The following is a 12323-nucleotide window of genomic DNA, read 5'->3' as shown; positions in this document are numbered from 1 at the left end:
ATCCAGCGGATGTTGGCAATTTGATCTCTGGTTCCTCTGCCTTTTCTAAAACTGGCTTGAACATCTGGAAGTTCACGGTTCACGTATTGCTGAAGCCTGGCTTGGAGAATTTTGAACATTACTTTACTAGCGTGTGAGATGAGTGCAATTGTGCGGTAGTTTGAGCATTCTTTGGCATTGCCTTTCTTTGGGATTGGAATGAAAACTGACCTTTTCCAGTCCTGTGGCCACTGCTGAGTGTTCCAGATTTGCTGGCATAGTGAGTGCAGCACTTTCACAGCATCATCTTTTAGGACTTGAAGTAGCTCAACTGGAATTCCATCACCTCCACTAGCTTTGTTCATAGTGATGCTTTCTAAGGCCCACTTGACTTCACATTCCAGGATGTCTGGCTCTAGGTGAGTGATCACACCATTGTGATTATCTGGGTCATGAAGATCTTTTTTGTACAGTTCTTCTGTGTATTCTTGCCACCTCTTCTTAATATCTTCTGCTTCTTTTAGGTCCATACCATTTCTGTCCTTTATCGAGCCCATCTTTGCATGCAGTGTTCCCTTGGTATTTCTAATTTTCTTGAAGAGATCTCTAGTCTTTCCCAATCTGTTGTTTTCCTCTTATTTCTTTGCATTGATCGCTGAGGAAGGCTTTCCTATCTCTCCTTGCTATTTTTTGGAACTCTGCATTCAGATGGGACTGTCTTTCCTTTTCTCCTTTGCTTTTCGCTTCTCTTCTTTTCCCAGCTATTTGTAAGGCCTCCTCAGACAGCCATTTTGCTTTTTTGCACTTCTTTTCCCTGGGGATGGTCTTGATCTCTGTCTCCTGTACAGTGTCACAAACCTCTGTCCATAGTTCATCAGGCACTCTGTCTAAGAAACATTTAATTATGAATATGAGGCTAACATATGCTGAGCAGTTTGAAATAATAAATACTGGGCTGGTAAACTTGGGGGCTAATAAAAGAGATCAGGTTGTAACACAAATTTTTGTTTGTATATGCTTTGTTTTTAAAATCTCTAGTTTTTCTCCCACTTATATGCAACTTTTGTGCCATTCTGTTTATAGTAGAGCACTGGGTTATATTTGCAACTTTTTATTTATTTATTTATGGGTGCGCTGGGTCTCCATTGCTGCACGCGGGCTTTCTCTAGTTGCGGCAAGTGTGGGGCTTCTGATTGTGGTGGCTTCTCTTGTTGCAGAGCTAGGTATGTGGCCTCAGTAGTTGTGGTGGACAGGCTTAGTTGCTCCTCCACATGTGGGATCTTCCCAGACCAGGGATGGAAACCGTGTCCCCTGCATTGGCAGGTGGATTCTTAACCACTGGACCACCAGGGAAGTCCAACATTGGTTATATTTGAACAAAGGATTTACTGCAGAGGGGAAAGAGATCAAAGCTGAAAGGCAGAAGGAAAAATGAAAATCATTTGGAAATTGTCTCCTGTATAAAAGTAGAATATGAGAACATTGGGCTATTTCATAGAAACACTACAGTGATCCTACATATTGGTTTAAACAATTAAATTCCCTGAGTCTAGTGTAGCAGAATGCTTATTGAAGCTCCTTATAGATGGCAAACTGAATACATCCAGTAGTGCAAATTCATATTTTTTTAATCTGTCTTTTGCCCTTCGTGGCCTCTTTGTTAAGCTTCTGTAGCAATAGCGGTTCTCCTGTTCTCTCATGTGATCCTAGGTATCCATAAAGAGAGCTAGGTGTTAATAATCGCCTGGTTGTTCATGGAAAATTAATGGTTTGGATAATTTGTAGCAGTTTGAAATGAAAACTGAGGCAACTGGCATTTCTTTCTACAAAATTATCTGTGTTGCTTCTGTTCTTTATGAATATTATTTTGGTGGATTAATTAAAGCCACAAAAGCCTAACTTAATAAGCAATAATTTTGTGCTTTCCCCTTTCTTCCCCCTAAATATAAGAATTATTCTACATTTTACCCTCTGAGAACCAGCATCTGCTGCTACTCCTCTTCCATATTCTTACTCTGGTTTTTCTGTTTGCTTTTAGTCTGATCTGAGACTGAGTTTTGCAGCGTGTGTTATTATAGTGAGCAAGTGCAATGTTTGATTATTACTAGTGAGCAACTGTCCGTTTTATTTGGGTGCCAGGAATGGGTGAGTCTAGACTTATATATTAAAAAGAGGTGGCAAGAATACACAGAAGAACTATACAAAAAAGGTCTTCATGACTCAGATAACCACAATGATGTGATCACTCACCTAGAGCCAGACATCTTGGAATGCGAAGTCAAGTGGACCTGAGGAAGCATCACTGTGAACAAAGCTAGTGGAGGTGATAGAATTCCAGTTGAGCTATTTCAAGTCCTAAAAGATGATACTGTGAAAGTGCTGCACTCAATATGCCAGCAAATCTGGAACACTCAGCAGAGGCCACAGGACTGGAAAAGGTCAGTTTTCATTCCAATCCCAAAGAAGGGCAATGCCAAAGAATGTTCCAACTACCTCACAATTGCACTCATCTCACACGCTAGTAAAATAATGCTCAAAATTCTCCAAGCCAGGCTTCAACAGTACGTGAACCGTGAACTTCCAGATGTTCAAGCTGGATTTAGAAAAGGCAGAGGAACCAGGGATCAAATTGTTAACATCTGTTGGATCATAGAAAAAACAAGAGAATTCCAGGAAAACATCTATTTCTGCTTTATTGACTACGCCAGAGCCTTTGACTGTGTAGATTACAACAAACTAGAAAATTCTTAAAGAGATGAGAATACTAGATCACCTTACCTGCCTCTTGAGAAATCTGTATCCAGGTCAAGAAGCAACAGTTAGAACCAGACATGGAACAATATACTGGTTCCAAATTGGGAAGGGAGTACGTCAAGGCTGTATATTGTCACCCTGCTTATTTAACATATGCAGTGTACATCATGTAAAATGCCAGGCTAGATGAAGCACAAGCTGGAATCAAGATTGCTGGGAGAAATATCAATAACCTCAGATATGCAGATGACACCACCCTTATGGCAGAAAGTGAAGAACTGAAGAGCATCTTGATGAAAGTGAAAGAGGAGAGTGAAAAAGCTGACTTAAAACCCAGCATTCATAAAACTAAGATCATGGGATCTGTTCCCATCACTCCATGGCAAGTAGATGGAGAAACAATAGAAGCAGTGACAGACTTAATTTTCTTGGGCTCCAAAATCACTGCAGATGGTGACTGCAGCCATGAAATTAAAGGACGCTTGCTCCTTGGAAGAAAAGCTGTGACCAACCTTGATAGCATATTAAAAAGCAGAGACATTACTTTGCTAACAAAGGTCCGTCTAGTTAAAGCTATGGTTTTTCCGGTAGTCATGTATGGATGCAGAGAAGGCAATGGCAACCCACTCCAGTACTCTTGCCTGGAAAATCCCACGGATGGAGGAGCCTGGTAGGCTGCAGTCCATGGGGTTGCACAGTCGGACACGACTGAAGTGACTTAGCAGCAGCAGCAGCAGGTATGGATGTGAGAATTGGACTATAAAGAAAGCCGAGCACCGAAGAATTGATGCTTTGGAACTGTGGTGTTGGAGAAGACTCTTGAGAGTCCCTTGGACTGCAAGGAGATCCAACCAGTCCATCCTAAAGGAAATCAGTCCTGAATATTCATTGGAAGGACTGATGCTGAAGCTGAAACTCCAATACTTGGACCACCTGATGCGAAGAACTGACTCATTTGAAAAGACCCTGAAGCTGGGGAAGATTGAAGGCAGGAGGAAAAGAGGACAACAGAGGATGAGATGGTTGGATGGCATCACTGACTGGATGGACATGAGTGTGAGCAAGCTCCAGGAGTTGGTGATGGACAGGAAGCCTGGTGTGCTGCAGTCCATGGAGTTGCAAAGAGTTGGACACGACTGAGCGACTGAACTGAACTGACTAGATATCAGTCAAACTAATCTGTTAAAGTTTTTAAAGATTTGTTTAATACTCATTTTTAGGGTAATTCTGGAGAATTCTCAGTTCTGATCATGGAGATACCCAGTGTTTATACCATTTTCCCTGGTTTTAAGTGACTCATCTGCAGAAATTAGAAATATTGTCCACTCAACTCACTTCACAATCCCAAAAAAGGCAATACCAAAGAAGGCTCAAACTACTGCACAGTTGCACTCATCTCACACGCTAGTAAAGTAATGGTTAAGATTCTCCAAGCCAGGCTTCAGCAATACATGAACCATGAACTTCCACATGTTCAAGCTGGTTTTAGAAAAGGTAGAGGAACCAGAGATCAAATTGCCAACATCTGCTGGATCATCAAAAAAGCAAGAGAGTTCCAGAAAAACATCTATTTCTGCTTTATTGACTATGCCAAAGCCTTTGACTGTGTGGATCACAATAAACTGTGGAAAATTCTGAAGGAGATGGGCATAGCAGACCACCTGACCTGTCTCTTGAGAAACCTTTATGCAGGTCAGGAAGCAACAGTTAGAACTGAACATGGAACAACAGACTGGTTCCGAATAGGAAAAGGAGTATGTCAAGGCTGTATATTGTCACCCTGCTTATTTAACTTATATGCAGAGTACATTATAAGAAACGTTGGGCTGGATGAAGCACAAGCTGGAATCAAGATTGCCGGGAGAAATATCAATAACCTCAGATACGCAGATGACACCACCCTTATGGCAGAAAGTGAAGAAGAACTAAAGAGCCTCTTGATGAAAGTGAAAGAGGAGAGTGAAAAAGTTGGCTTAAAGCTCAACATTCAGAAAACTAAGATCATGGCATCTGGGCCCCTCACTTCATGGGAAATAGATGGGCAAACGGTGGAAACAGTGTCAGACTTTATTTTTTTGGGCTCCAAAATCACTGCAGATGGTGATTGCAGCCATGAAATTAAAAGACGGTTACTCCTTGGAAGAAAAGTTTTGACCAACCTAGATAGCATATTAAAATGCAGAGACATTACTTTGCCAACAAAGGTCTGTGTAGTCAAGGCTATGGTTTTTCCAGTGGTCATGTATGGATGTGAGAGTTGGACTATAAAGAAAGCTCAGCGCCGAAGAATTGATGCTTTTGAACTGTGGTGTTGGAGAAGACTCTTGCGAGTTCCTTGGATTGCAAGGAGATCCAACCCGTCCATCCTAAAGGAGATCAGTCCTGGGTGTTCACTGGAGGGACTGATGTTGAAGCTGACACTCCAATACTTTGGCCACCTCATGTGAAGAGCTGACTCATTTGAAAAGACCCTGATGCTGGGAAAGATTGAGGGCAGAAGGAGAAGGGGACGACAGAGGATGAGATGATTGGATGGCATCACCGACTCAACGGACATGAGTTTGGGTGGACTCCGGGAGTTGGTGATGGACAGGGAGGCCTGGCGTGCTGCAGTTCATGGGGCCTCAAAGAGTTGGACACGACCAAGCAACTGAACTGAACTGAACCACTCGCTTGTAGAGTAGACTAGCCTTTCCTCCCATCCCTGTTGCCTCTGAATCAAGCTGCTTTGAGGCGAGTCTAAATTAGGTGTAGTAAGGGCGGCTAATTACAAGAAGTAGTCATGACTGTGTGTGTACATTGTAACACTTCTTTTCTGTTTTAAATTTAGTAAGTATATCTTGGGCTTTCCTGGTGGCTCAGAGTGTAGAATTTGCTTGCAATGCAGGAGACCCAAATTCAATCCCTGGCTTGGGAAGATCTCTTGGAGAAGGAAATGGCAACCCACTCCTATATTCTTTACTGGAAAACTTCATGGGCAGAGGGCTCCTGGTGGACTACAGTCCATGGGGTCGCAAAGAATTGGACCCGACTAAGCAACTAACACACAACAGACATCTCAAAAAAGTTGCTGTGTACAAAGCACTATTCTTAGTGGAGAAGGAGGATTCAGATGTGGTCCTTGTCTTCAAATGAACTTACTGTCTCGTATGGGAAATGGTCTCACACGCTAAGAAGGGGAGCTCGTGGAAGCCTTGCTGGGTGGGTTGGGTGTGGCCTCTCTGTGGAAGTGCCTCTCCCCCTCAGGGTCCTGGTTTGAAACATTGGAGCTGAGCTGGAGTGGCCTCACCAGAGGCTGGGGTGTTAAGCTACCTGGCTCTGCAACCAGAGACATGCAGTGAAGGAGCCCACCTTTGTTCATCATTGTGAACACTTAAAAACACATACGCAGAAAGACTAATACAGTCAGCCCCCATACAGTCAGCCCTTAGGTTCAGTGATTATCAAGACTTTGCTAAGCCTGTTTCATCTATTCCGTTGTATTTTTTCTTGCTATTGTGTTGTAAAGGAAATTTGAAACATCTGTCTTTTTAGTCCTGTCTGCTTCAGTATGCATCTCCAAAAGTATGGCCATTTTCTTGTCATCATAATGCCAACATGAGTCTAACAAGTTGGTAACTCTGTGGTATTGTCTCTCACAGAGGATGTGATTCATAAGCCTTTTGTAAGCTGTCACTGTGTTATGCCATTTTTGGTGTCTTCAAGATCTTTGACTTGGTCCCAGTGAATCATTACCATGGATCATTTTGCATGGTAGGTTTTTTTCTGGATACTTTCTCTAATAAAAGAATCTGAGGGGAATTCCTTGGCAGTCCAGTTTTAGGACTTCGAGCTCTCACTGCCTGAGGGCCCAAAAGTTTGATCCCTGGTCGGGGAACTAAGATTTCATATTTCACAGATTGCACACAGTGGCCGAAAAAGAGAAGAATCTGGTTGTGTTCAGGTTGTTGATGCTGCTGAATGCTTTACTCTCAGGCAGTTTATCTGCTGAGACCAGTTTGATTACACTTGCAACGGCGGTGTAGAATACTTTCCAGTTTGAAGTTAGATTTAAAATTCAGAAGGAGCCATCTCTGTAACACACAGTGTGTGATAGCATGTTAGACTGCTGTCACAGTCTGGCGTGATCGTTCAGAGAACATGCAGTCAGAAAGTATGGTGGTGTTTGACACTCAGGGCCTGGAAGTAGCCGACCAGGGTTGGGTTCTTAGAGTTCTTACCACGCGTTGACTCTTCTTACTCTTCCCAGCTTCGACTATTTAACCACAAAAATGGAATTAATTTTCACTCCTGTAGTTAGCAATGGTACAGCCTTCTCTCCGGTGTGTATGCTCACATAGACACATATCCCCAGACATTCTGGGAACTAGGAGAAGAGGAGTGGGCAGACTGGGAGTCATGCAGATGCATTCTTCTTCCTTCAGAGTTGGAGTAGATCTTTTCACTTCATGGGAGTTTGGACACAAATTCTTGTTTATCATCCGAGCCTGTGGATTTGTACTGTAATATGATTTCTAATAGTAAATAAATATAATTAAATAAAAATGTTCATTCTCACTAAATACTGGTATTGCAGTAAATATTTATTGACTGAAATGAAACTCATTATCGTCCCATGTTCCTCTCTGTGTGTTCCCTGTCATAGTTAGTGGCATCGTTATCCTCCCACACAAGAAATTCCAAGACCGTTCGCTTGACTCCTCCTGTCAGCTGGTCATCTTTGCAGTGACTGTTCACATCATTTTGAGTTTCCAGCCCTAGTTCCAGGTCTTGACTGTCCATCTGACTCATGGTAGCTTTTCTTGTTCCAGGGTGCCTTCCCACTTGCGTCTCCTGTCTCCTCTTGCCTCTGTCTGTTGCTTTTCCTGGTAGCCCATCAGCTCATTACTGCAGGCGGCCGTTCTCAAAGGGAAACCTCGTCACACCGTTCCTTTGTGCCCTCGCCTCCAGTAGCTCCTGGTTGTGTACAGACTGAGAGTCGACCATCCTTGTGTGGCGTTCGAAGTGCAGGGTGCCTCAGCTGGGCTAGCGCACATGACGGTGCTTCGTGCACCCTGTGTGTCTGTTCTTTCCTGCCCTGCTCAGCTGGCCTGTTACCTGGGATGCTGACAGGGATGGAGGAGGTTCTAGCCCTTGTGCTTTCATTTATTGTGCAGAATAAATAACAGATACGTGGAACTAGTTATAAGGAAATTTTACTTGTTTCTCTTAGTTTTATCAAATCAGTATGAGAGTGTAGGTCAAAAATATTCTTAGATGCAGTTTCTAAGGTATAGTACTCCAAGGATTTAGAATCTCAAGTTTTTTGTTTTTTGGGGGTATTCTTTTGGTGCTTTTTTGGTTTTGTTTTGTTGTTTGTTTGTCTGTTTTGGCTGTTCCATGTGGCTTTGAGTCTTTTAAGTTTTATCAGTGCTGCTAATCACTTTTTTCGAACATTCCTCCCGCCTTGAATCTGCAAATTCTGTGTTTACCTTTGTTATTACTGTGCTTGTGGCAGAGAGGAGGAGGAAGATGTGAAAATAAAGGAAGTAGATTTCAGTCTGGGTCAGGGAGAGAAACACCCTGATAGAAAAGGTTATCAGACACCAGCTGTTGGTGGTTTGGTAGGAACTACCAGAGAGAGAGAGAGAGAGAGAGAGAGAACTTTACATTTCAAAATTAGATTTTTTGTTGCATTAACATCTTAAATTTTTGTCAAAATGTAGAACTAACAAAGGATGAGAATCTTTTCACTTGCCTTAGTAACTGTAATTTGTTGTTTTAATGAAGCATTTTGAGTTTTACCTGTTTCTATCAGTAAAAAAAAAAATTGTACATAGATTAACAAAGTTATCATTCAAATGTTAATTTCATATGTCTTTATTTTTAGACAAAAGAAGTTAGAAAAAGTGATGGAAGAAGAAGGCCTCAAGGATGAAGAGGTAATTAATTTTGGAAAAATTCTCCTTGAAACCAAGCCTGGCAGATCATGTCTTGTGTAGCAAGTTGTTAGCATTGGCGCATGGAGGAATGGTTTTGACTTGTCACAGGAAATTATGAGGGCTGGTGTGCTTCTGGATTTAGGTACTCATGCAGAGGGAGAAGTTATTAAATACCAGGAAAGGATAACTTCTAGGGCTCTGTAGTAGTAAATTGATTAGCTTTAGAATTCCAAGAAAAGGAAGACATGAAATGAAATTAAAATTTTAAAAAGCAAATTAGCGTTTTTAATTCACTGAAAACGTTCCATAGAAGTGGAGCAAATTTCTGAAATTTTTGGCAAGGTGAAATACCTCTTGAATCAGCCCTTCCCCCCCAATGCCCACAGATGTGGCAGAAAATATTAATAAGAAAGTATGCAAAAAACTGAAATGGCTGTGGAAGTGTTCTCAAAAGGAGGAATAAATCATAGAACCCAGGAAAATGGTGAAAAATACCCAAGACTTGTAGGAACAATAGGAAGTTAATGCATAAAATGAACCATAATGTGTAAAAAATCCAGAGAGAAATTTAAAAACCATACTTATATATAAGAAAAGTTGGAGGAAAATGTTGATTGTTTACCCTTCCTGCCTTAGGAACGTTAGAGTCATGGGCTATGAGGTGGCTTCGTCCGCGTCCTCAGAGGAGGCGTCTTCTGTTCAGTGTGATTATTGTGTGAGGGCTGGGAGGGAGGGCTGACCTCCTAAGGGTCCTTCTGCGGTGCTTTCCTGTGTGAACACATGGTGCTTAGTCTGGCGGGGCCCTGCTTTCCTGGTGGGCTAAACCACAAATAAGACTTGTTGCAGAGTCCCCACCTCTCTTCCCCTCTGTTTAAACGTTAGAAACGACTGCGGAGATCAGCGCATGCTCGAAAGGAAACAGAGTTTCTTCGTTTGAAGAGAACAAGACTTGGACTGGAAGATTTTGAGTCCTTAAAAGTAATAGGCAGAGGAGCCTTTGGTGAGGTAAAAACACCACAACTACTTACAGGGATCACACAGCACATCGAAGCTTCTAACATAACATGAGCTTGTGATGGCGGATAGAACTGTAGCACGAGGTGGATGGGCCCGGCTTCGAGCCCCGCGTCTTACCTGCTCTGTCTGTCCCCTTTTTCTTTCCCTCTCACTGTCCCAGGGATCTGGTGGTTCTTCTCTGTTTTGCTAGAGATGATGTCGATGCTTTAAGTATTCATCTAGAGGGAGAGTTGATAGGTAGAAAGAAATCAATATTTATTACTTAGTGAGTGCTTCTTTCCTAGAATCATGACTAATATTTTATACACGATGTGATTAAACCTGAGGGGATATATAATGTTCCAGTGTCACACATCCATTGGACAGTGGTACCAAAGCGGGGCCTAGGTCTTCCTGATCTCAAAGCTGTTGCTTTTCCCATTACATTGCCTTTCCAAGAGCAAACTTGCAGCATATTTCCACCCTTTATTTCTTCCTGCCAGATTGGTACAGCTCTGAAAAGGTAGCCCTGGGAGACAGAGTTTATAGAAATAAGTTAATGTGGCTGGTGGTAGAGAATGAAAGCATTTGCAGCTTTGTCCCAGCTGGTTGTTCAACTGCGTCCTGCTTGGTCACAAGAGCCGTCTGCTGGGGAGGGTTTGAATGAGCCCGTGCAAGATCCTCCCCATTTGTGGAAAACACCCAAAGTGGACGACCTACTGATGCAATGGTTTCATTATCGTTGTAAATACAAAAGGAGCAGCACATTATTAAAAACCAGCACCTAGGGGAAATGTGAGTGCATATTCAAAGGCACAGGTGAAAGATTAAATTGATCCCTCAGTGTTCAGAGTCCCTGTTGGCCTCTTGAGAGAGGGAAAGGTACAGGACCATGTCTAAAAGAGCTTTCTGTTCAATGAGGAGGGGACGTGGGACTCGAGGAAAACAAGAATGTTTCAGGGAGAAGAAAACATACTTGTCTTGGGAGAGGAGGAGGGGATGTGCAGGGACCTGCCGAGGAGTTGTATTTGGGTTTGTGGACTATTTTCATCATAAATTATCTGTTCTCTCTCTGAAAAAAAAAAAGGAAAATAAAAAAGAGAAAGGAGAGCTGCAGAAAACTCTATTTCCCTAATTATACATTTTAGTTCCTCTCCCACTTCCAGGCATTTTTTACCTGTGCCTGAGCTTTTGTGTTGTTTTAGACATTGTTGTAAATATTTCCTTAGATTTTTCTGAGCTGACTGGATGACATGTGTCATGGGTTTACTGAGTCCAAAGTGAGGGTTTTGAATTAGCTGGATCTGTTCAGCTAGGGAGCCAGAGCTGTTCAGAGGTGGAGATATCTGAGGGTGTTTTGGCACTGACCTCACTATGTATAATATATCCATTTTGAAACATTGAAAAGCATTTTCTTCTGCTTTGTTATTGCTCATATAAAATAGCAGTACTTTTTCAGTTTAAATATGATTTCCTGTTACACATGAAAGCATTAGTTTGGTATCGTGAACTCTTGGCGTTTCTCTTATAATATTTAGGTGCGGCTTGTTCAGAAGAAAGATACGGGCCATGTGTACGCAATGAAAATTCTTCGTAAAGCAGATATGCTTGAAAAAGAGCAGGTAAAGCACAATTGTAGAAGTGATTTTAGTCATCTTAGGAAATTTTTGTCTTCTAGAGCTGTTCTTTTTGCTTAATTGAAGTGTATATTCCTATTTTAGTTTTCTTTAGCCCTGTCATATAATACTACTTTTCTTTCTTGCCTACCCCCACCATAGAAGCAGTTACATATATTTTAGGTACAAATAATGCCTTAGACATTATGTGCAGTCTTTTTAAAGTTGAAAATCTACTAGAGAAACATCTGCTGTTTGTGTTTCGCAGTTGATCACAAGCTGTCCTTGTCATTAGGAGCTGTTTTTTGAGGTTGTGCTTAATGTGGTAGCATGTTCCTTACAGAACGTTGGAAGAGTTGTGTATTATACCTTGAAACTGAGACTTAGGAATTAGAATTTGGAGTTTAATCTAAAATAGGTCTTAACATGCTTCATTCTGTAGATTCACACAAACCCAGTCTGGATCTTCTGAGTGGCTCATCACTAGTCTTCTTTGTGAGAGAGGCCAGTCTTCTTTGGGAATGAATTTGAAAAAATATAATGCAGGTGGCACAGCAGTGCAGACTCTCATTTAATGATTAAGAATATTTTCTAAAACTTCAAATCTACTTTGCAAATAGATTTATAAGCTGCATTTAGTACTTTATGCAGAATAAGTAAGATTTTAAATATTAGACAGTGTATATTAAAAGTGAGAATGCAGATTTTCTATAAATCTGGTTTAATTTAGCAGAACAGATTGTAGTGGGAGATGTCTGCAAATACCGTGTAAAATACCAGTTGCTACAAGAGGGCAGAGAGACCCTCTGGAAAGGAGAGCTCCGGATACAGAACCTCAGAGCCAGGATGGAGGCTGACCCCACACCCAGTCCTTCCAGCCGCTTGAGAGGAGCTATAATCACCAAGGCTTTTCTGCCCTTCATTTAAGTGCTAGCTCCAAATTTGGGATTTTAATTTTCTCTTTAATTTTCCTATGTTACCCAGAAGCTTTAGACTCCCAGGAATTTTGGTCAAAAGTAGCAAATACCCTGGCAGTAAATCTTCAGACACTATATAT

The 12323-nt window shown here is 41.7% G+C and overlaps 1 protein-coding gene across 16 annotated transcripts in view; it reads left to right on the top strand.

Moving 5' to 3' along the window:
- Window positions 1-12323, top strand: part of STK38 (serine/threonine kinase 38) — a 44394-nt gene that overhangs the window by 12580 nt on the left and 19491 nt on the right. For 14 of the 16 annotated variants that reach the window (XM_081520255.1, XM_081520254.1, XM_081520250.1 and 11 more), the window contains 3 exons: window positions 8603-8654; window positions 9537-9659; window positions 11189-11272. In XM_081520255.1, the coding sequence (XP_081376381.1) occupies window positions 8603-8654; window positions 9537-9659; window positions 11189-11272 (259 nt within the window). Of the gene's footprint in view, window positions 1-2233; window positions 2418-8602; window positions 8655-9536; window positions 9660-11188; window positions 11273-12323 lie in introns of all 16 variants that reach the window. The other 2 variants (XM_081520256.1, XM_081520257.1) reach the window with 1 other exon arrangement.

The sequence above is a fragment of the Giraffa tippelskirchi genome, chromosome 8 (genome assembly GCF_054371585.1).
Source record: "Giraffa tippelskirchi isolate mGirTip1 chromosome 8, T2T-mGirTip1v1.2.pri, whole genome shotgun sequence".
Classification (NCBI taxonomy): Eukaryota; Metazoa; Chordata; class Mammalia; order Artiodactyla; family Giraffidae; genus Giraffa; species Giraffa tippelskirchi.
This window is presented reverse-complemented; position numbering and strand designations above follow the sequence as displayed.